The 26,203-nt window shown below is 38.5% G+C and overlaps 1 protein-coding gene across 1 annotated transcript in view; it reads right to left on the bottom strand.

The window, feature by feature from the left end:
• The window catches only part of SRPRB (SRP receptor beta subunit), a 36,313-nt gene continuing 10,110 nt past the window's right edge, over positions 1 to 26,203 (bottom strand). Inside the window, exons 5-7 of the mRNA XM_018051114.1 lie at positions 17,989 to 18,125; positions 8,817 to 8,871; positions 1 to 1,195 (exon numbers count right to left, since the gene is read on the bottom strand). Coding sequence (XP_017906603.1) covers positions 982 to 1,195; positions 8,817 to 8,871; positions 17,989 to 18,125 — 406 coding nt within the window. The 3' untranslated portion in view covers positions 1 to 981. The remainder of the gene's footprint in view (positions 1,196 to 8,816; positions 8,872 to 17,988; positions 18,126 to 26,203) is intronic.

A 26,203-nucleotide genomic window follows, 5' to 3' on the forward strand; every position in this document is an offset into this window, starting at 1 on the left:
GAAGCCTATATATTAATCATTTATAAAAAGCCATTTATAAAGCCATACATTTTAAAAGACAGCAAAGAACATCACTTTGAAATTGCTTTAAAAAAAAAACCATTGGTGAATGTGTACTTTAAAAATCTACAGACAACTTTTTTCATCTTGTATTTGTTCCACAGCATTCATGCTATGAGTACAAAATAGGAGCTCATCAAATAGCACATAAAGATACAGCCCAGGAGCACTCATGCATCAGAAAAACAGAACAGCTTCTAAATCTCCCTAGGTTCCCTAGTTAAGGGAAACCACTAGAATGGTCATTTCTAGTGTACATTTTAGTAGCATCTGGGGATTTAGCACTTACAGTTCCATCGTCTAGGAATGACTCCAAGAATTCATAACGTTTCTGAAACCTAAGTGTTACAGGGCTAGAGTGTGGACAAGTCACTGAGCTGATGAAGAACAGACCACTGTCAGCACGGCCTTGCTGTTTTCAACCTGCCTTTACATGTCCGGAGACCATGTTGTAATTGTACCAACAAATCTGAAGATTCATGTACTGCCCATGAAGGGTAACTGGAAATCACCCAGATCCACACAAGACAGGTTTGTTTCCAGGGTAAGGGGCCAAAGCACAGAAGCAGAGGATAAGAAAACACTTTAGATGACATCATATTCTCATGATAGTATCCTCTCTATGTGAGGTCCACTTGTTAGACCCCGACCTTACATCAAGCATATACTAAAGGGATCTTACATACACTTTAAAAAGGGAAGACACAAATCAAATAAAATAACTAGTTTGAAAGGAATATGGGAGAACTGAACTTTAAAAATTAAAAAAAAAATTCCACACTGGTTTCAACAATAATCTGTTTCCAGAATAAGGAAAAGTTCCTAACTATATTTGAAATATTCCCTCCAGACTACCAAATCCTTTTCCAAAACTGTCATTCACACATACACACATTCACATCCTGTGTTTGGATCTAGTCCTCAGGCGATTTTAGCCAGCCACTTCTCCAAGTCCTGGATGTCAGCAGAGCCAGCATCCCCTCTTCCACCCTTGGCACTGCACTCCAGGAACTCTACTTTGAGCGGCAACTGTGAGAATTCAAATTCTTTGCCTTTCTTCCCCAGCTGAGCAGGGGCAGTGCTGGAACTGTCCAGTGTGCTCGGGGCAGCAGAACGGGTAACCCGTAAAGTATTGCTGTGAGACAAAAGGAAAATGAATCAGGAAGCAGAAAGACCTTAATTCTTATATAACAATTAAAGCCCTTTAGAAAATCACATTAATTCCTAAATATTTCAACACTCAAATACTGAATCATAAAACTGTCAATTATGCTATTAGGATTATTAAATAATCTTTTGCTTTACAAGTTATAGGTCACTCTCTCAGACAGAAAGGATAGCAGTCCAACCCAACATGGCCAGATGGTGGCAGTTTAGTTGCTAAGTCATGTCTGACTCTCTGTGACCCCATGGACTATAACCCAACAGGCTCCTCTGTCCATGGGATTCCCAGGCAAGTCTACTAAAGTGTATTGCTATTTCCTTCTCCTGGGGATCTTCCTGACCCAGGGATTGAAACCGGGTCTTCTGCACTGAAGGCAGTCTCCTGCATGGCAGGCAAATTCTTTACCGAGTGAGCCCCCAGGGAAGCCCACACGGCCAGATGACAGGGGGTCAGTAATGAACCAAGGTCACACCAACCTTCTTTCAGCACAGTGCCCCCTTCTACTAGGACTGCCTGCATGATGCCTTTTTAAGATCTATTTTCACATTACCTGCTGGTTTCAAAACCTTAAGTTTCTGAAAGTGAAGTGCGGGTAGGTAGATATTTACACATTTATCTTGAGTCTATCTGGATACAGAGCTTAGAAATCTACAAACTGCAGGTTCTCATATTCAGTCCAATCTCTTTAGCTACTAACACCTTCCCAATTTAAGTCACGTAACTGCCACCTGCAGGCCTTAATAAGAAGTGCAAAAGCAAGGCTCACTGGGTCTATTTCTCTTCCCAGAAGCAGAGGAACATGTGCAAACAAAATAAAGGATGACTTAGCACTGTGAGATTTCATGAAAACTAATGTGGAATCCATACAAAAAACTAAGTACCTTGTTCAGAAAGACACACATATGGGAAAAGTATTTTAAAAACAATTAACACGAGGAAAAACATTTGAGGAGGAGCACCTTAAAGGGCCTTCTAAGAAAGATGTTACGTCCATGGGTCTTCATCTCACTGATTCTTCAAACTCAATATACATGTCACATATGCTCGTTTATACGTAAAATATTTCACAAGAAACTCAAAAGGAAAAAAAAACCGCTAACATTATATTCAGCTCTTTTCATTCAGAAAACTATGAAATGCTTCACAGCTGATAAGGCCTAATTCTCACAAACACAGGATTAAACTAAACTTAGACTCCTAATTTAACTGATATTAACCTTTATAACTTTTTAACATTTTATTTCACTGCCTTTATAATATAGCCTTTCTTTCTGTATTGTTTTTCTATGGCTCTTTAGAATGAAAAGCAAATGAATCAAGGAAAACATGGGAAGACTTGAACTATGCTGTTTAAAAAAAAATGGATACACATGAACTTACTTACAAAATAGAAAGAGACTCACAGAGAACAATCTTATGGTTGCTGGGGGAAAGGATGGAGGGTAAGGGATAGTTAGGGAGTTTGGAATGGACGATGGATGTACAGTACATTGCTGTATTTAAAATGGATAACCAACAAGGACCTATTGTATAGCATATGGAACTCTGCTCAATGTTATGTGGCCATCTGGATGGGAAGAGAGTTTGAGGGAGAATGGATATATGTTTATGTATGGCTGAGTTCCTGTACTATTCACCTGAAACTATCACAACCTTGTTAGTTGGCTATATCCCAATACAAAAGTTAAAATGCTAACAATTTTCAAAAAATGGGTATGTAAATAATATTATTACTTGTCCCCAAAGATAATGCTAAACAATTGCAACAGAAATTTTAGAAAAACAGATCATCTAACCCCAATTTTTTTAGCTTTAGCAGTCTCAAAAGAGTGAACATCAAGATAGGAGAACAGACGATGAACATGGAATTTCAGAAGGGAGAGAAACCATTGAGTAACACCAGCAAGACAGCAGAATGGGAGTTTTCAGTACAAGTCCTCTCACAGAAACATCAATTTAAATAACCATCCACACAGAAGAATACTTTCATGGGAGCTAACGAATCCGGGTCAGAGATTACAGCACATGGGTGTAACACAGAAGTAAGAAAAGACGCACTGAAGAGGGCAGAAGGGACAGCTTCAAATCACCATGTTCCTGCTCCTGCAAGCCTGCACAGTGTAGCATGGAGACATACGATTTACATAGGACACGGACAGTGAAATGAGCACCCCTGCGCCATGGAACCCAGCACCAGGCCAGCCCCAGTAGACTCAGGCACCTGTCCAGCCAAGACAGGCTCGGTTTCCAGGCTAGCTTCCATGGATCCAGGCAGCAGGCCCACCTACCCACAAGCCCAACCTGCCCAAGAAATCCAGTAGCAAGCCCATCCAGATCTCTGGCTGGACAGACTAGAGAAGTCCTTTCTCTGACAAAGCTAGTCTATAAAGACTAGAAGGGGTGATTATTTTTTCAAATGTGCAGCACCGAAGTAAGGACATAAGGCTCAGGTGATCAGGGCGACACGACGCCACGAAAGGGACATGATAAAGCACCAACTGGCCCTGAAGAAATGGAGATCTACAAACTGCCTGACATAGAATTCAAAATAATCACCTGAGGGTCCTGTAAGCTATAAAAGAACACAGACAACTCAACAAGATGAGGGAAAGAATAAACGAAAAAATCAGAAAGCCAATGAAGACACAGAAATCATGAAAAACAAAGATCCTGAAGCTGAAGAACACAATGACTGGATGTGAAAAACTCAGAGAGCTTCAACAGCAGACTCAACCAAGCAGAACAAAAAATTCAGAGAGCCTGAACACAGGTAATTTGAAATTACTCTGTAAGAAAACCAAAAAGAAATTGTAAAAAAACAAAGAAGAAAGTCTCGTGGGACATCATAAAAGGAACCAATGTATGCCTTATGGGGCTCTCAGAAAGAGCAGAGAAAGACAAAGAATCAGAAAGCTTATTAAACAAAAAAATGACAGCAAATCCCCAAATATAGGGAGGGAAATGAACGTCCAGATCCACTAAGCTGCTAAAACCCAAATGGATTAAACATGAAGAGAGCTTTAATGAAATACATTATAATCAAACTGACAAAAGTCAAAAGACAGAAATTGCTCAAAGCATTAAGAGAAAAGTCAACTGTCACAAACAAGGGAAACTCCACAAGACTAAAAGTGGATCTTACAGCAGAAACCTTGCAGGTCAGTAGAGAGTGGGATCCAGAGTACTATACCCAGAAAGGCTCTCCTTCAGCTATGAAAGACGGATAGAAGCTTTCCTAAACATCACCACTAGCCCTACCTCATAACAAATGCTAAAGAGAGTGAATCTTCAAGGTGAAAGTAGCTTTGACTACAAGAACTAATCAATGGATACACAATATAAGATGTAAACTGTGACATAAGCAACATAAAATGTGGCGGAAACAGAAGTTAATGTTTAGAATTTTTGTATATACTCCAAGCCAGGCTTCAGCAATATATGAACCGTGAACTTCCAGATATTCAAGCTGGTTTTAGAAAAGGCAGAGGAACCAGAAATCAAATTGCCGACATCCGCTGGATCATGGAAAAAGCAAGAGAGTTCCAGAAATACATCTATTTCTGCTTTATTGACTATGCCAAAGCCTTTGACTGTGTGAATCACAATAAACTGTGGAAAATTCTGAAGGAAATGGGAATACTGGACCACCTGACCTGCCTCTTGAGAAACCTATATGCAGGTCAGGAAGCAACAGTTAGAACTGGACATGGAACAACAGACTGGTTCCAAATAGGAAAAGGAGTACGTCTAGGCTGTATATTGTCACCCTGCTTATTTAACTTCTATGCAGAGTACATCATGAGAAACGCTGGGCTGGAAGAAGCACAAGCTGGAATCAAGATTGCTGGGAGAAATATCAATAACCTCAGATATGCAGATGACACCACCCTTATGGCAGAAAGTGAAGAGGAACTGAAAAGCTTCTTGATGGAAGTGAAAGAGGAGAGTGAAAAAGTTGGCTAAAGCTCAACATTCAGAAAACGAAGATCATGGCATCTTGTCTCATCACTTCATGGGAAATAGATGGGGAAAGAGTGGAAACAGTGTCAGACTTTATTTTTTGGGGCTCCGAAATCACTGCAGATGGTGATTGCAGCCATGAAAGTAAAAGACACTTACTCCTTGGAAGGAAAGTTATGACCAACCTAGATAGCATATTAAAAAGCAGAGACATTACTTTGTCAACAAAGGTCCGTCTAGTCAAGGCTATGGTTCTTCCAGTGGTCATGTATGGATGTGAGAGTTGGACTGTGAAGAAAGCTGAGTGCTCAAGAATTGATGCTTTTGAACTGTGGTGTTGGAGAAGACTCTTAAGAGTTCCTTGGACTGCAAGGAGAGCCAACCAGTCCATTCTAAAGGAGATCAGTCCTTGGTGTTCACTGGAAAGACTAATGCTGAAGCAGAAACTCCAATACTTTGGCCACCTCATGTGAAGATTTGACTCACTGGAAAAGACCCTGATGCTAGGAGGGATTGGTGGCAGGAGGAAAAGGGGACAACAGAGGATGAGATGGCCAGATGGCATCACAGACTCAACGGACATGAGTTTGGGTCAACTCCGGTAGTTGGTGATGGACAGGGAGGCCTGGTGTGCTGCGATTCATGGGGTCGCAAAGAGCTGGACATGACTGAGCAACTGAACTGAACAGATCCCTGTGAACATAGGTGCAAAAATCCTCAACAAAATATTAGCAAACCAAATTCAACAGTATATTAAAAGGATCATGCATCATAATCAAGTGGGATTTGCCCAAAATGCAAAGATGGCTCAACATTTGTAAATAAATGAGATACACCACATTAACAAGCTGAAGGATAAAAATCTTATGATTATCTCAATAGATGCAGAAAAAGCATGTGACAAAATACGATATCTTTTCATGATAAAAACTCAACAGTTATAGAAAGTATATATCTCAAAATAAAAATGCCATATATGACAAGCCCACAGATAACATCATACTCAGTGGTGAAAAGCTAAAAGCTTTTCCTCTAAAGCTAGGAACAAAATAAGGATGCCTACTCTTGCCACGTCTATTCAACACAGTACTGGAAGTCCTAGACAGAGCAATTAGGCAAAAAAGAAATAAAAGGCATCAAAATCAAAAAGGAAGAAGCAAAATTATCTCTGACTTCAGCTGACATGATCTTAAATATAGAAAACCCTAAAGACTCCACCAAAAAACAGAACTAATAAACTCAGTAAAATTGCAGGATACAAAAATCAACATCCCAAACCAGTTCTGTTTCAATGCACTACTAATGAACTATCAGAAAAAGAAATTAAGAAAACAAGTCCATTTATAATAGCATCAAAAACAATAAAATACTTAAAAGCAGGTCAAAGAGCTGTACACGGAAAACTGTAAAACAGTGATGAAAGAGACTGAAGACACAAATAAATGGAAAGATATCCCTTGTTCATTTACATTGTTAAAATGTCCATCTATAGATTCAATAAGCTCCAGGAGTTGGTGATGGACAGGGAAGCCTGGCGTGCTGCAGTACATGGGGTCGCAAACAGTTGTACACACCTAAGCAACTGCACTGATAGATTCAATGGAATCTCAATCAATATTTCAATAGAATTTTCCACAGAAATAGAAAAAACACTGCTAGAATTCATATGGGACCACAAAAGAACTATAATGCTCAAAGTAACCAAGGAAAAACAATAAATCTGGAGGCATCACACTTCCAGATTTCAAATTATATTGCAAACCTACAGTAATCAAAACAATATGGTAATTTAAAAAGACATACAGAACAATGGAATAGACAGCCCAGGACATACCCACACATGCAGTCAACTAATCTTCAACAAAGATGACAAGAGAAAAAGACAGTCTCTTCAATAAACAGCTCTGGGGAAACTGGATATCCACATGCAAAACAATGCAACTGGACCCTCATGTTATACTATATACTAAGTCAACTCAAAATGGATTAAATGCTTAAATATAACACCTGAAACTATAAAAATCCAAGAAAAAAAACACTGACACTGTGGCAGTTATTTTAAGATATGAGACTAAAAGCAAACAAAAGCAAAATAAACAAGTGTGATTACATCAAACTAAAAAGCTCCTGCACAGCAAAAGAAACTATCTACAGAATTGGAAGATAACTTATGGAATGAGGGAAATATTTGCAAACATGTATATGATAAGGGTTAATATCCAAAATATATAAGGAATTCATACAACCCAGTAAAAAAACAAGCAAATAATTCAATTTAAAAAATGGGCTAAAGGTCTTCCCTGGCGGTCCAGTGGTTGGGAGTCTGCCTTGCAATGCAGGGCCATCAGTTTGACCCCTGGTCCAGGAGGATTCCACATGCCACGGAACACTAGGCCCATGCCCCACAATTACTGAGCTCACATGTAGCAACTACTGGAGCCCTTGAGTTCTAAAGCCCACGCTCCACAACAAGAGAAGCCACTGCAGTGAGAACCTGCATACCACAACAAAGAGTAGCCCCAACTCGTCACAACTACAGAAGGCCCACATCCAACAATGAAGACCCACACAGCCAAAAGTAACTAAATAAGTAAAATGTTTTTTAAATAGGCAAAGGATCTGAACAGACATAGAGGACATACAGTCAACAAGTACATGAAAAAATGCTAAACATCACTAACCATCAGGGAAATGCAGATCAAAACCATGAGACAGAATTACTAACATTAAGGGCGGGGGGGGAGATAAATGCTGGCAAAGATTTGCAGAAAAGGTAACCCTGGTACATTGTTGGTGGGTTTAAATCGGTACTGCTGTAATAAAAAAAGCACCGAGATTCCTCAAAAAATCACAAACAGAACTACGACCACATGATCTAGCAATTCCACTTCTGGATGTTTATCTAAAGGAATTAAAATCAGGATCTCAGAGAGATGTACATACACGCACGCCTACGTTCACTGCCGCTTTACTAATATAGCCAATATATGGAGCAACCTACCTGTCCCCTGAAGGACAAAGAAAGAAAATGTGGAACATATATACAAGAGTATTACTGAGCCTTACAAAAGAAATTTCTGCCATTTGTGACAACTTGGATGAACCTAGAGAACATTATGCTAAGTGAAATAACAAACAGAATAAGACAAATATCATATGATTACAACTATGTGTGGAATCAAAACCTGTCAAACACAAGCCGAATGATACTGTCACACATCTTGAAAACAAAATAAACATGTTACAAAATAGTATCACAGATTTTAGTATGTTTCTGAAGTGTTCCTTTCTTATTCTGTCAACAAAAATTTCCATGGCTTTCAAATTTTTTGTTTGTAAAAGCTTTCATATCTACTAAGCTATAGCTAGAACTAGTGGGAAAACAAATTGAGCTTACAGTTTCAATAAACCTGAGATTTTCTTTCCATGAAAATGCTAAATATCTATAAACATCCCATTAATACTTTTTATAATTCCATTAATTCTGTTGTCAATTTTTAAACAAATATATTTCATACTAATCTTCAGGGTAATCATGGTAATCACACAAAACCAAAGACCTTAAGCAATATATACATATTTCCTAAGTGATAAGATATACAATTAACCAGTAGGACTTATTTTTACTTACATTTCTTTTTCAAGCTGCTGCTGAATTACCTTTGCTGATTTTGCCATTGTAATGTCTGTAAAGAAACAAAAGACACTGTTTAAAACAGGGTCTCTTCCCAAGACTTCCTGCACATATGGAAAATTCCCATTTAAATTTAGGTTTCTTTGCCCCACCATTAAAAAAAAAATACTTTATATTGGATTATAGTTGATTTATGGGCTTCCCTGGTGGCTCAGGTGATAAAGAATTCGCCTGCAATGTAGGAGACCCAGGTTTGATCCCTGGGTCAGTGAGATCCCCTGGAGAAGGAAATGGCAACCTACTCCAGTATTCTTGCCTGGGAAACCCCACAGACAGGAGCCTGGAGGGCTATAGTCCCTGGGGTCGCAAAGAGTTGGGACACCACTGAGTGACTTTCACTTTCATAGTTGATTTGTAATGTGTTAAGTTTCAGGTGTGCAACAAAGTGTTTCGTTTACACATACACATATATCTATTCTTTCTCAAATTATTTTCCCATTTAGGTTATTACAGAATACTAAGCAGTTCCCTGTGCCTGACAATAGATCCTTGTTGGTTATTTATTTTAAATATAGTAGTGTGCTTGTGTTTAGTTGCTCAGTCATGTCTGACTCTTTGTGACCCCATGGACTGTAGCCCAACAGGCTCCTCTATCCATGAGGATTCTCCAGGCAAGAATACTGGAGTGGGTTGCCGTCACCTTACCCAGGGATCGAGCCCAACACAATGACTGAACCCAGGTCTCCACATTGCAGGTTAATTCTTTACCGTCTGAGCCACCAGGGAAGTCCAGAGTAGTGAATATATATCAATCCCAAACTCACAACTTATCCTTCCCTCCCTTTATCAAAGTAAGCACAAATACTTATATTATAATAATGCTTATAAATATATTAAGCTGGTGACCCTAAAATTGACTAGTCTTTCATAAAAGTTTTCTACATCTTACAGACATTTTAAATCAACACATATAAGTCCAGCCAATGTTCACAAAAAGAAAAGCTATCTGCTTTGTGATTTTAACAAAAGCTTTCACTCCAACAGAAATACTTGACCTGTAATAAGAAACTAAACTAACATTTCCAGCTGATACTAAAATGGTATGTTACAGTATCAAGCGCACTCTGATAATAAAAGGCACTGGTTTGGCACCAGCAAAAGACAAATAAATATTACTTCCTCTTATTATATTGAATAAAAGAAACAAAGAAGTCAGTTAATGACCTTAACACTGTTCCTGATTAGTCAGTCACTGGTAGGCTTAGTACTAGCTCCCCTTTAAGAAATGCACTGGGCTCTTTATAGAGTGAGAATATTAGGTATGAAAGAGGCCAATAGAGATCAGCTAGTCTATCTCATTTTAACTTTTTTTTTAGAAAAGTTTTTCTTATTATTGAGGTCACACTGGTTTACAACATTATATGTTTCATATGAAACATTATGATTCAATTTTTGTATACACTATTCTGTGCTTACTACCAAAAGTTAGTTTCCATCTATATTTTCAAGTGTTTTTGTTATCTTTGGATGAATACCCAGAAGCAGACTAACTGGATCACATGGTAGTTCTATTCTTAACTTTTTGAGGAATATCCAGTTTTTTACAGTGGCTACACCAATTTACATTCCCATCAACAGTGCACAACAAGGGTTCCCTTTTCTCCATATCCTCACTAACACATATCTTTTTGACAACAATGACTCTAATGGGTGGGAGGTAATGTCTAACTGTTGCTTTGATTTGCATTTCCCTAATAATTAATGATACTCATCTTCACTAGTGATGAACATCTTCATATGTGACTGCTGACCATCTGTATATCTTTTTTGGAAAAACATCTATTCTGATCTCTGCCCATTTTTAAATCAGGCTGTTCATTTTTGTTGTTGTTGAGTTATATGGGCTCTCCCTTATCAGATATATTTGACTGTCTTCTCCCATTCAGTACATTGTCTCTTTCATTTTGTTAATGGTTTCCTTTGCTGTGCAGAGCTTTTTAGTTTGATATAGTACCACTTGTTTATTTTTGCTTTTGTTTGCCTTGCCTGAGGAGATACACCCAAAACAAATTGCTAAACCCAAAGTCTGAATTTCCTGTTTTCTTCTAAGAGTTTTATGGTTTCAGATCTTCTGTTCAAGTCGTTAATCCATTTTGAGTTAATTTTTGTGTATGGTGTAAGGAAATGGCTTAGTTTCATTCTTTTGCATGTGGCTGTACAGTTTTCCCACCAGTATTTATTGAAGAGACTGTCCTTTCTCCACTTTATGTTCTTTGCTCCTATGTTGTAAATTAATCATCCCTGTATGTGTGGGTTTATTTCTGGGCTCTCAATTCTGTTCCATTAACCTCTTTTTCTGTCAAATACCATGTTGTTTCAATTACTATAGCTTTGCAGTATAATATGAAATCAGGGTATGTGACACTTCTTCCAGCTTTGTTCTTTTTTCTCAGAATTGCTTTGGCTATTCATAGTTTTTATCAATTCTATATAAATGTAGGGAGCTTTTATTTATGTGAAAAATGTCATCAAGGATTTTGATAGGGATTTTTTACAATGAATTTATAGATTGCTATAGAAAAAAATGGATATTTTTAACCACGTTAATTCTTACAGTCCATGAGCATGAAACATCCTTCATCTTTCCATTTCTTTAAACAAAGTTTTATAACATATTGCAGAATCCTAGCTCCCCAGCCAGGGATTGAACCTGCACCCTCAAGCAGTGAAAGCACAGGGGCCTAATCACTGGCAGGAAATTCCCATCTTTGATTAAATTTATTCTTGGGTATTTTTCAATTCTTTTTGCTGCAATTTTAAATGATAGTGTTTTCTTAATTTCTCTTTCTGCTTGTTTTTTGTTGGTGTACAGAAACACAGCAGATTCTGTATTTTGATTTTGTATCCTGCAACTTTACCGCACACATTCATTATTTCTAACAGGCTTTTGGTGGAGTCTTCAGGTATGAGACTGGTAAGTGGGCACACTTGTCGTGTTCCTGATCTTAGAGGGACAGCTTTCAGTTTTTCACAGTTGAGTATGTCAGCTGTGGGTTTGACATGCATAGCCTTTATTATGTTGATGTACATTCTTTCTATACCAACTTCATTGAGTTTTTATCACACATGCATGTTGAATTTTGTTAAATGCTTTTTCTGCATTTATTGAGTTGATCATTATTTTTTAAATGTTGTAGCATGTTGATTTGCAGATGTTGAATCATCCCTGCAACCCTGAAATAAATTCTACTTGATTATATTGTATGATCCATTTAATGTATTATTTCATTTGCTAATACTTTGTTGAGGGTTTCTGCCTCTACGTACATCAGAGATACTCACCTGTAATTTTCTTTTTTTGTATTATCCTTGTCTGGCTTTGATATCACGGTACTGTTGACTTCAAAAAATGAGTTGGGAAGTGTTCCCTCCTCTTCAACTTTTTGGAAGAGTTTGGCTCAGATGGTAAAGAGTCTGCCTGCGGTGTGGGAGACCCGGTTTCAATTCCTGGGTCGAAAAGATCCCCTGGAGAAGGAAATGGCAAACCTCTCCAGTATTCTTGCCTGGAAAATCACATGGACGGAAAAGCCTGGCAGTCTACAGCCCATGGGGTCCCAAAGAGTCGCTTCACTTTTACTTTCAAGAAGAACAGATATTAGGTCATCTTTGAACATTTGGTAGTATTTACCAGTGAAGCTGTCTGGTCCTGGACTCTGGTTTTTTGGAAGGTTTTTGATTACTGTTTTAACCTCCTTACTAGTGATCCATCTATTCAGATTTCCTACTTTAAGATTCCATCTTGGAAGGCTGATTGTTAAGAATGTATTCATTTATTCTATGTTGTCTAACTTGTTCACACATAGCTACTCACGGTATTCTCTTTTAACTCTCTGCATTTCTGTGGGACCTCTTGCAATTTCTCTTCTTTCATTTCTAATTTATCTGAGCCTTCTTTTTCTTAGTGAGTTTAGCTAAAAGTTTGTTGATTTTGTTTGTCTTTTCAAAGAACCAGCTCTTAGTTTCATTGATCTTTTCTACGGTCTGACTTTTAGTATTTCCTTCCTTCTACTGACTCTGGACTTAATTTGAAGATCTTTTTATAGTTCCTTTAGGTGTAAGGACTGTTTGGGCTTTTTCATTTCTCTTATTTCTTGAGGTAGGCAAGTATTGCTATAAACTTGTTCTGCTATTGATGTATCCCACTGATTTTGGTATTCCATATTTTCATTTATCTTCAGGTGTATTTTTTCCTCCTTTGATTTCCTCATTAACCTAGTATTAGGTTGGTGAGAAAGTAACTGCGGTTTCAGACCATAAACTTTAAATCACTATAACTAGGTTCAAACACATCTTTATTAATCAAAATAGGAACCATTCCAGTCAACACGTTTTTGCCAACAAGAAATGTTTGTTTATTCCTGTAGCATAAAAATCTGTGCTTTGAGATTCAACAAACTCTTGGAAAGCATTTTCTGCCTCCTGCTGGTTGTAGAAGCATTTTCCCTGCAAAAAGTTCTCAAGATGCTCAAAGAAGTGGTAGTCAGTTGGCAAGAGGTGCTAAGCATCGGACACGACTGAGTGACTTCACTTTCACTTTCACTTTCATGCGCTGGAGAAGGAAATGGCAACCCACTCCAGTGTTCTGGCCTGGAAGATCCCAGGGACAGGGAGTCTGGTGGGCTGCTGTCTATGGGGTTGCACAGAGTTGGACACGACTGAAGTGACTTAGCAGTAGCAGCAGCAGGTGAACATGGCGGATGAGGCAAAACTTTGTAGCCCGATTCGTTCAACTTTTGAAGTGTTGTGCAACATGTGGTTGGGTGTTGTGAAGAACTGGGCCCATTATGTTGACCAATACTGGCTTGCAAGCGTTGCAGTTTCCAGTGCTTCACGTCGATTTGCTGAGCATACTTCTCAGATTCAACGGTTTCACCAGGCTTCAGAAAGCTGCAGTGGATCACCAAACAGTGACCATGAATATTTTTGGTGCAAGTCTGCTTTGGGAAGTGTTTTGCACTTTCTTCTCAGTCCAACCACTGATTTGGTCATCACTGGTTGTCATGTAAAATCCACTTTTCATCGCACATCACAATCTGATTGAGAAACGGTTTGCTGTTGTTGCATAGAATAAAAGATGACACTTCAAAACGATTTTTTTGATTTTCAGTCGGCTTATGGGGCATCCACTTATCAAGCTTTCTCACCTTTCCAATTTGCGTCAGACAACCAAATAACTGTAGAATGGCCGACAATGAGTTCTTCTGTAACTTCTTGTGTAGTTTTAAGAGGATCACCTTCAATCATCTTCTGTACTAGTTGCTGTCAATTTCTAATGGCTGACCACTGCATTTCTCATCTTCAAGGCTCTCGTCTCCTTTGCAAAACTTCTTGAACCACCACAGCACTGTACATTTGTTAGCAGTTCATGGGCCAAATGTGTTGTTGATGTTGCAAGTTATCTATGCTGCTTTACAACCCACTTTGAACTCAAATAAGAAAATAGCCTGAATTTGCTTTTTGTCTAACGCTCACTTCCCTAGTTTAAACTAAATATAAATAGCAAGTAATGTCATTAGCAAAAATTAATAATAATAAAGCGAGAAATACACATTAAAATGATGTATAAGACAACCACATATAAAGAATGTATTCCAATATCAAACAGCAAAGTTTAACCATGCATAACCGCAATTACTTTTGCACCAACCTAAATAGATGTTTGGCAGAATGTTGTTTATTCTTATTTGTGATTTTATCAGCTTTCTTTTTGTAGGTGATTTCTAGTTTCATATCTTGGTGGTTCAAAAAGATGCTTGATATGATTTCACCCTTAAATTTATTGACGCTTGTTTTGTATCCCAACATATTGTCTATTCTTGAGAATGTTCCATATGCACTTGAGAACAATGTGTATTCTGCTGCTTTGGGAAGGAATGTTTCGTGTTCTGCTCTAACGTTTCACTTAAGGCCAATGGTACTTTGTTAATTTTTTGTCTAGATGATCAATTTATTGATGTAAACAGGATGTAAAGCTCCCTACTGTTATTGCTGTTGACTTCTTCATTTATATCTGTTAATAATTCCTTTTATACTCTGGTGCTTCTGCTTATATGCTTAAATATTAATAAAAATTACATCTTGATGGACTGTCCCCTTCATCAGTATATAAGTTCATCCTGTTCTCGTTTGACTTGAAGTCAATTTGATCTGATCTGAGACGGCTACACCTGCTTTGTTTTGCCTGCTATTTCTTGGAGTATCATTTCCCATCCATTCACTTTGAGCCTATGTTTCTCTTCAGAGCAGAGAGCCTGGGGGGCAGGATGTAGTTGGATCTTGTTTCTCAATACATCCAGCCACCTGTATCTTTTGATTGGTAAATTCAACCCACTTATATTTAGTATGATTACTGATGAATGGGGCTCTCCTGGTGGCTCAGGAGGTAAAGAGTTCACCTGCAATGGAGGAGACCCAAGTTCAATCTCTGGGTCAGGAAGATCCCCTAGAGGAAATGGCAATCCACTCCAGAACTCTCCCCTGGAGAGTTCCATAGACTGAGGAGCCTCGCAGGCTACAGTTCATGGGGTCGCAACGAGTTGGGACATGACTGAGTGACCTAACACTTTCACTTTTTCACCAATAAATGAGGACTCAGTACTGCCATTTTATCTTTAGTTTTCTGGTTGCTCTATATCTCCATTGTTCCTGCCTGACATCTTAGTTGATGGTTTACTATCATGTTGTTCTTAGCTTCCTCCTCTATTGTATTTCATATCTCTAGACTTATATTTTGTGGTTACCATTAGATTTGTATAAAACATCTCATAGATATCGTAGTCCTTTTTCTGTTGATAGCATCTTATATTCATTTGCCATTATATGAGTTCTATTCTTTTTCTCTTCCCCTTTTACATTTTGTCATCTCAAATTATCTTTTTATACTGTGAGTTCATTATCAAATTCCAGTAGCTATGGGTATTTTTTACTGCTTTTTCTCCTTTAATCTTTATGCAATAATTGTTTAGCAACCTATTCTGATGTAAAGTTGCAATTTTCTGAATCTACCTACCTATCACCTTACTCTAAGTTTTGTGTACTTTTGCCTCTTCATTTCAGGTAGAAAAGCTCCTTCCAATATTTCTTGTAAGACAAGCCTAGTGGTAATAAACTCCTTCAGCTTTTGTCTCAGAAAAGCTTTATTTCTCCTTTATATCTGTAGGGAAACTTTGTTACAAGGATTTTCAGCAGTTTTTATCTTTTAATATTTTGCATAGGTCATGCCATCCTCTCCTGCCTAAAGAGTTTCTGCCAAAAAATCTGATGGCCTAATAGGGGTTCCTTTGTAGGTTACTGTTTTTTTTTCCCTGGATGCCTTTAAAATTCTTTATCATTGAATTTTGACAATTTTAACATAATGTGCCCTCGAGAAGGTCTTTTACCATTGAGATACTAAGTGTTCTATTAACTTTATGGACTTGTATATACAGTTCCTTCCCCAGGTTTGTGAAATTCTATTATTTCTTTAAATAAACGCTCTGCTCCATTCTCCCTCTCTTCTTCCTCTGGGATAACCACTATTCTTATGAAGGATAATGAAGTAGGAGAGTTAACATGAGATTCTAGATCTATCTTCAAGCTCACTAATTCACACTTCCATTAGGTCTGCTCTAGTTTCCAATGCTTACTAATGCATTCTTCATCTCATTTACTGACACAGTCAGCTCCAGAACTTCAGTGTGGTTCTTTTTCAGACTTTTAATATCTTTGTCAAAGTATTTCATCTTTTCATTAATTGTATTTCTAAGCTCACTGAACTGTCTTCCTGAGTTTTCTCGTAGCTTGGTGAGTTTTTTCCTAACACCTATTTTGAATTCTCTATCAGTTAGAGTGAAATCTTCCATGACTTAAGTTTGGTTTCTGAAGAACTTTCATTTTCTTTTTGTGACACTGTGTATGCGGTTTCACGTGGTACTCGACAAGTTATTCCTCTGCCAGTGCACTTAAAGTAGCAAATACCTTTCTTATATAGGTAGAGGGTTGTTTTTTTTTTTTTTTTTAACTCTAAGTTGGAAATTAGAAGCCTTTATTTTTCTTGCTATAACACAAGTGTTTCGCTCTTCATACTTGAGCTGCCTCTGGCTATATTTGAGAACTGACACTTCCCATCCTCCACTACCTCTGCCTGATTGTACTATCACTGTCACTGCTTGTGCTCCAGGGTGGCCTGGATGGCCACTGCTGCGAGAGGGAGGGGTTGGCAAAGGGTGGAGGAGGCAGGGTCATGGGCATCTTCTCCACATCTAGGGCTGTCAGGTTTATAACTCACCACTGCTGTGACCCAGGGGACTATGGTCACAGGACCCACCATCACTGCTGCTGCTAGGTTCCCTGTGGTCAAAGGGGCCACTGCAGCCAGGAGGCTGGAGTCACGTGTGCTGCCTTCCCTGTTGCTACAGGGGTCTCTGGGGCTTCTGGCTCAGCCACTGTGGCCAAGGGCCAAGACTGCAGGCACTTGCTTCACTGTTCCCTGAGTTCTACCTCCCTTATGTATTCCAGTCCATCCACCTTCTGAAGTAGATTTCTGGATCTCTCTGGTCCTAGTGTGCTAGGCAGAGGAACCTTTGTTGACTTACAATGTTTTACAAGTTGTAGAATGAAGGGGAGAGGCAAAGAGGGTATCTCACCTCATGATGCTGACATCACTTCTAATCTGGTTTTAAAAGTTATGAAACTAAAGCCTCGTTTTATTGGCTGAGACTAAATAGTTTTTCATTCTTATGAAGCTAAAGAAAAACACTTCTGCAAACTCTCCTTGACGAAATGTGCTACATGGCAAACTTGTTTAAAAGGAGACACTCTATCCTGTCCTTCCTCGATTGTGTATCTGAGAAGACTGATTGTTGATCTGATGAACTTGATAAATTAAAATTATTTATGATAAAAAAAAGAAAACACTGTGTAAATGAATGGTCATAATCATTCCTTTGTCACTCTTTAGAATAGCCTGGTAAGAGAGACTATAAATAAATTTTAAGATTTAAAATCCTGAATTTATAGTTCATTAGCAATTGTTTCTCATCCTCAGTAATAAAAACTGTAGATAACTATTAATTCTTAGTAGGAATCCCAGAAAAATCTCAACTATTATTGCCAGAAAACATGATAGTACCTTGCTTATTACAAGCGATTAAGAATGATGGTGCGTTCTTCAGACCTATACTGTCAAGGAGGACTTGATACAGAAACTCAGCCACGTCTTTTACCTCTCGCTGGAAGGCTGCACTATCCACAACAAACACAATAGCCCTGGAGGGGAAAAAGAGAAAAACAGGCATGTGAGCATGCAACAGTGCAGCACTATGTTGAGAAAATGATATCCTTAATTTTGTTCAATTCAGTCCTAATGAATAACACAAAATAAGCTCACATACAAGTGTGTGCACACAAGTAATCATAGAACATAAGTATGTAACAAAGGACTAGTGAGTGCACCATGTATCAATATTTAAAATCCCAGAAGATGATCCTGTTAAAGTGCTACATTCAATGTCAGCCAATTTGGAAAACTCAACAGTGGCCACAAAACTAGAAAAGGTCAGCTTTCATTTCAATCCTAAAGAAGGGCAACGCCAAAGAATGTTCCAACTACCATACAACTGCATTCATTTAACATGCTCAAAATCCTTCAACCTAGGCTTCAGCAGTACGTGAACTGAGAATTTCCAGATGTACAGCTGGGTTTAGAAAAGGTAAAGGAACCAGAGAGCAAACTGTCAACATTCACTGGATCATAGAGAAAGCAAGGGAATTCCAGAAAAACATCTACTTCTGCTTTACTGACTACGTTGAAGCCTTTGACTGTGTGGATCACAGCAAACTGTGGAAAATTCTGAAAGAGACAGGAATATCAGACCACCTTACCTGCCTCATGCAAAACCTTTATGTAGGTCAAGAAGCAACAGTTAGAACAGGACATAGCATAATGGATTGGGTCAAAATTGGAAAGCGGTACATCAAGGCTATATATTGTCACCTTGCTTGTTTAATTTATATGCAGAAATGACTGACTGGATGAACACAAGCTGGAATCAAGGTTACCAGGAAAAATATCAACAACCTCAGATACACAGATGACACTACTGTAATGGCAGAAAGTGAAGAAGAACTAAAGAACCTCATGATAAGGGTGAAAGAGGAGCATGAAAAAGCTGGCTTAAAACTTAACATTCAAAAAATGATCATGGCATCTGGTCCTATCACTTCATGGCAAACAGAAGGGGCAAAAAATGGAAGCAGTGACAGATTCTATTTCTTGGGTTCCAAAATCACTGCAGATGGTAGCAGCAGCCATGAAATTAAAAGATACTTGGAAGAAAAGCTATGACAAACCTAGACTGTGTATTAAAAAGTAGGAACATCATTTTACTGACAAAGGTCCATGTAGTCAAAGCTATGGTCTTTCCAGTAGTCATGTACAGAGTTGGACCATAGAGAATGCTGAGTGCTAAAAAATTGATGCTTTCAAATTGTGGTGCCAGAGAAGACTTTTGAGAGGCCCTTGGACTACAAGATCAAACCAGTCAACCCTACAGGAAATCAAATCTGAATATTCTTTGGAAGAACGGATGCCAAAACTAAAGTTCCAAAACTTTGGCTACCTGATGGAAAGAGACGACTTACTGGAAAAGACCCTGATGCTGGGAAAGATTGAAGGGAAAAGGAAAAGGGGTGGCAGAGGATGAGATGGTTAGATAGCATCAATGACTCAATGGACATGAATGTGAGCAAACTCCAGGAGACAGTGAACAACAGGAGCCTGGCATGCGGTAGTCCATGGGGTTGCAAAATTGGACATGACTCAGCAACTGAATAACAAAAATGAATCAATGACTGCATCTAGAAAGACAATAGCAAACGATGCTTCCTCTCAAGTCCAGGAAATTGTCATATACAAAATCATGTGATAAGACACTAGGACAGATATTTTATCTGCTAGGAAACAAAGAGGAAGATCATTTACATAAAACTAGATCAAGACGACCTAAAGGAAGGTTAATAGTTAAGTGAATTTTAGCCAGACAAAATATCACTGTGGCACAGGTTGTCTAGAAAGTAATTTGTGCAAGGCACAAATGACCTGGAGAACTCAATGTAAGCTAATACACAGACAGGTAGGGAAATGAAGGAGAGTTAGGTCAGAGACAAGAGGGATGTGATACACTGATCTACAGAGTTTATGTTTTTCTGTCTTACAAAGAATGTTGCTGTTTAGTTGCTAACTCATGTCCAACTCTTTGGTGACTCCATGGATTATAGCCCCCCATGCTCTTCTGTCCATGGATTTACCAGACAAGAATACTTGAGTGGGTTGCCATTTCCTTCCCCATGGTATCTTCCCGACCTAGGGATTGAACCTGTGTCTCCCACATTGGCAGGAGGATTCTTTACCGCCTCTTACAAAGAATATTGGTGCCTAAATGAAAGATAAAACTAAGAGGATAATCAAACTAGAAGCAGAGTGATCAGGTAGGGCCTAACCTAAGGCAGCAATAGTGAGAATCCTCATTTGCCAGAAATAAAAAGGCATCAAAGCTAAAGCAAAGCAACCCAGGAAAAGAACAGACAATAGACCTTAGGGACAAGTATTTGAATGCCTAGGAGATGTGCAATGACCAACAGATGAATGCTCTGTGTAAAGCCCAGAACTTAAAAGCAGTCTAACAGAGGGTGGTGGGGGAAAATAATCCAAGAATTGAATCACTAGGCCTCTTGTGCCACACACAGAAACATAGTAAGCATTTACATTTTCTCATATAAGATCCTGAGGCAGGAAGATTGCGCCAGACTCAATAAACCCCCATGGCCTCCAACAGAAGGAAATATGAATCCCTTTTAGAGAGAGGCTTTTATAACCTATAGAAAAAACAACAACAACAACAACAAAAATAACCCAGCAACCACAATATCAACAACAAAATCTCATCCCCTTGAACAGGGGTTCTGGATGTAAACTACAAAGACAATAATAAGTAGTAAATAAAATATTTTAAACTATTTAATAGAATACTAGATACCATAAGAAAAGAATAAAGATAGCACTAAAAAAAAAATACTAATTTTAAAAGATAGGTTTTTAGAAGCAAAGAACAAAATAACAACTTAATAGAAAAGATTAAGTTGCTTAATGGCAAAGCCTCTGACTATGTCAATCACAACAAATTGTAGAAAACTGTTAAAGAGATGAGAATACCAGACCACTTAACTTGGGCTGAGAAATCTGTATGCAGGTCAGGAAGCAATAGTTAGAACTAGACACGGAACAACAGACTGATTCCAAACTGGAAAAGGAGTACGTCAAGGCTGTATATTGTCACCCTGTTTATTTAAGTTATATGCAGAATACATCATATGAAATGCCAGGCTGAATGAAGCACAAACTACAATCAAGATTGCCGAGAAAAATATGAATAACCTCAGATATGCAGATGACACAACCCTTATGGCAGAAAGTGAAGAACTAAAGAGCCTCTTGATGAAAGTGAAAGAGGAGAGTGAAAAAGTTGGCTTAAAACTCAACATTCAAAAAATAAAGATGATGGCATCCAGGCCCATCACTTCATGGCAAATAAATGGGGAAACAACGGAAATCGTAACAGACTTTATTTTTCTGGGCTCCAAAATCACTACAGATGGTGAGTGCAGCCATGAAATTAAAAAGCACTTGCTCCTTGGAAGAAAAGCTATGACCAACCTAGACAGCATATTAAAAAGCAGAGACATTACTTTGCCAACAAAAGTCCATCTAGTCAAAGCCATGATTTTTCCAGTAGCCATGTATGGATGTGAGAGTTGGATCATAAAGAAAGCTGAGCACTGAAGAATTGATGCTTTTGAAGTGTGGTGTTGGAGAAGACTCTTGAGAAGCCCTTGGACTATAAGGAAATCAGATCAGTCAATCCTAAAGGAAATCAGTCCTGAATATTCACTGGAAGGACTGCTGCTGAAGCTGAATATCCAATACTCTGGCCACCTGATGCAAAGAACTGACTCCTTGTAAAAGACCCTGATGCTGGGGAAGATTGAAGGCATGAGGAGAAGGAGATGACAGAGGAAGAGATGGTTGGATGGGCATCACTGACTCAATGGACATGAGTTTGAGCAAGCTCCAGGAGTTGGTGATGGACAGGTAAGTGACAGTTAATGGACAGCTGGTGATGGACTGACTGCTGCAGTCCATGCGATTGCACAGAGTCAGACACGAATGAGCAACTGAACTGAACTGAACCAATGGAACAGATAAGCAGAGACTACTACAGCTAAAAAGGATAGAGTAAACCACAAAATAAAGGTAAAAATATTTTACTATATGCAAGGTGAAAAGACCTGGAAGGTATGACAGAGAAGAGACAAGAAGAGCAGAAAAGATATGGCTTAATGATGCTAATGAGAGTTCTAAGAGAAGAAACGAGTAGAAAGAGAACTACCTGAAAAGATACTGTTGAGAATTTTCCAGAACTGAAGATGCAAATATTTCAGCTGAAATAGTACCCTTGAATTCCAACCACAATAAAGCTAAATCATCCCTGAATAGAAGGATAATCTACCCCTTAACACAGGATAAAAATAAGATTCTATATCATGAAATGACAAGTAGATTGAGCACTGCTTTCTAATCTACAACAATAGATACTTGAAGTCAGGAGTAATGTCTTCAGTGTGAAAACAGACCTAAGACAATTATTCAAAAATGAAGGCCAATGCAAAAAGTTTCAAATGAACAAAAAATGAGAAATGTTATCTCTTGTTCACCATTCTGCAAACATATCTAAAAGAAATACATGAAAGAAAATTGAATCAAAAGCAAAGAGTAACAGGCAAGAAGCAATGGACTGAAAAAAAATCCATAAACATCCTAGTAATTGTAGGCAGTCACTGAATGGAGCAGAAAAAAAAAAAATCACTGTTGGGGGTTAAAAAAGAGGAAAGAAAATTAAAATGAAAGATGTAAGGAAGATCAAAGTAAGGTATTTTAAGATTCAGTTAAAGAAAGCTAGTATTATTGATTTTTAACTTTTGTTAAGCAGTCAGTGTTTAAAAAAAGTATAGAAGATAACAATGAAAAACAAGAAATAACATAGTTTCAAATCAGTTGAGGGAGAAAAATGAGATGATTAGGGAAACCTAATCATCAGGTACAATTAAAAACTCAGAAGGTACAATTAAAAAACAAGAAATCACAGATCAATATACTATACCTATCCTTGAACAGTATGGGGTTTAGGAGTCTGACCTTCTAATCAAAAATCTGTGTATAACTTCAGTTGGCCCTCCATATCTGAGATTTGATACTGGTTGATTCAAAGCAACCACAGATTGGGTGGTACATATTAAGTGAAAAAATTCCTCCTATAAGCAGTTGCACATAGTTCAAACCCATTTTGTTCAAGGGTTCACTGCAGTATCTTTTGAATTTGTGTTTATTGTGATTATGATTTGAGCTCATTTGTATCTTCATACTTTGAATGTTTTAGTAACCCAAAATACTTGGATCAAAGAGTAATTATAATCACACTGTGAAATGTAAAAAATTTGTAGCTGAAATTGAGAAAAGAATTTTTAATTAGAAATTAAAACCCAATTACAGCAAAATTTATCAGTTCTAGATTTCTATCAATTGTTTGAGGAATAAAAAAAAAATATCACACACCTTCCAGTTTCCAGTCTGGCATGAAAAAAGCTGAAAGTCACCACTGCATTCTAAGAAGTAAAAAGCTAACCAGACTGAAAAATCCACAGCACTTAAGTTCATCAGAGAAGTGAGGTTACAGGGCAAAGCACTGCCCCTCAAACTGGAGAAAACAACATATATACACGGAAAAGTACAACTTACTGGAATATAAACTCATGAGCACAAATCTCTGTGGCACCTAGTGTGAAAACCTGATCCATAACTGATGAATTGCTAGAAGGTCAGCATGAACAAGTCTGAGACATAAAACCCCAGGGAGACCCACACTTTTGTAAATTTTACCTCCAGAAGCTTGACTAGGTTCTTGTGATACATAGTAGAGAAAAATTCCCTCATGCTTCTGGCAGAGGGAAGGGAAAAGAAATTATTTTGAAATATGCTAGACCTTGATGAGGTCTTGGAGAAGGAAATGACAACCCACTCCAGTATTCCCGCCTGGGAAATCCCGTGGACAGAGGAGCTTCGTGGGCTACAGTCCATGGAGTCACAAAGAGTTGGGTAGGATGGCTAAACAACAACTACAAATGAAGTCTACTCTCAGGAGAAACTATTTAACCAGAGCCTAATTTGCTGGGATTTTATAAGAGCCTAAGTGACCTGCAGAAAGGGAAATTTCCAACTCCACACAGCTCTAGGATTCCAAGTGGGAGAAGAAAAATACCCATCTCCTGCCTATACTACCAATCCTATCCCATTTAAGGGAGCAGTGGGAATCAACTGAGAATCAAGTGTAAAGCTCACAGTCCAGATACAGGCCCATTAAGACTGAGATCTAGTCAAAGGATGCTTTCTTTCCTCTCACACTTCACCACTTACTAATGGCAGTTCTTACCCAGTTTACTGCATGTCTATCAAGAAAAATTACATGACACACTAAAAAGTAAAAGAGTTTGAAGAGAAGGGGCAAGCAACAGAACTTGACTCAGATATGGAAGAGACGCTGGAATTGTCAGTCCAGGAATTTAAAATAATTGTGATTGTGGTGCTGAGTGTTCTAGGAGATAAAGAAGACAACATGCAAAACAGATGGGAAATATAAGGAGAGAGATGAAGTTCAAAAAAATAACTAAGAAGAAATGCTACACAGCTTCCCTAGTGACTCCGTGGTAAAGAATCCACCTGCCAGGCAGGAGACATGGGTTCAAACCCTAGTCTGGGACGATCCCATACGCAGCAGAGCAATTGAGCTGGCCCAAAACAACTACCAAGCCTGTGCAGAATCGGGCAGCTGCAACTACTGAGCCCACGGGATGTAACTACTGAAGTCCATGTGCCTAGAGCCTGCGCTCTGCAACAAGAGAAACCACCAAAGGCCCGTGCATCACAACTAGAGAGTAGCCCTGCTCGCTGCAACTAGCGAAAGACCTGTGCAGCAATAAAGACCGAGCACGGCCATAAATAAACAAAATTATATATAAAAACAGAAATGATACAGATCAAAAACAAACTAACAAATGAAGAACATCTCTGATGAAACTATTAGTAGACTGCATGCGACTGAAGGAAAGAACCTTTAGCTTCAGATATCTCAAAGGAAGCCTCCAAAATGGAAAAGCAAAGAAAACAAAGACTTAAAAAACCAGAAGAGAATACCTGAGAACTGTGGGAGAACTACAAAAAGTGTAACATACATGTACTGGGAATTTCAGAAGGAGAGGAAAGAGAAAAAAGAAGAAATATATAAAACAATATTGGCTGAAAACTTCTCCAAATTAATGTCAGACACCAAACCACAGATAGATAGAAACCACAGGAAGCTCCGAAAACACCAAGCAGGATTAGTATCAAAGGACTATAGCTAGCTGTATCATTTTTAAACTACAGAAAATGAAAGATAAAGGAAAAAAATCTCAAAATAAGCCAGAAGGGAAAAGACCTTATGCTCAACATTCAGAAAACGAAGATCATGGCATCCGGTCCCATCACTCCATGGGAAATAGATGGAAAAACAGTGGAAACAGTGTCAGACTTTATTTCTTTGGGGCTCCAAAATCACTGCAGATGGTGACTGCAGCCATGAAATTAAAAGACGCTTACTCCTTGGAAGAAAAGTTATGACCAACCTAGATAGCATATTCAAAAGCAGAGACATTACTTTGCTGACTAAGGTCCGTCTAGTCAAGGCTATGGTTTTTCCAGTAGTCATGTATGGATGTGAGAGTTGGACTGTAAAGAAGGCTGAGTGCCGAAGAATTGATGCTTTTGAACTGTGGTGTTGGAGAAGACTCTTGAGAGTCCCTTGGACTGCAAGGAGATCCAACCAGTCCATTCTGAAGGAGATCAACCCTGGGATTTCTTTGGAAGAAATGATGCTAAAGCTGAAACTCCAGTACTTTGGCCACCTCATACGAAGAGTTGACTCATTGGAAAATACTTTGATGCTGGGAGGGATCTGGGGGCAGGAGAAGAAGGGGACGACCGAGGATGAGACGGCTGGATGGCATCACTGACTCAATGGACGTGAATCTGAATGAACTCTGGGAGTTGGTGATGGACAGGGATGCCTGGCATGCTGCGATTCATGGGGTCGCAAAGAGTCAGACACGACTGAGCGACTGAACTGAATATAAGAATTGTATCCAGTTTCTCAGATACCATGCAAGCAAGAAGCAAGTGAAGGGAAATATTTAAAGTG

Source organism: Capra hircus, chromosome 1 (assembly GCF_001704415.2).
Source record: "Capra hircus breed San Clemente chromosome 1, ASM170441v1, whole genome shotgun sequence".
In the NCBI taxonomy this organism is placed as follows: Eukaryota; Metazoa; Chordata; class Mammalia; order Artiodactyla; family Bovidae; genus Capra; species Capra hircus.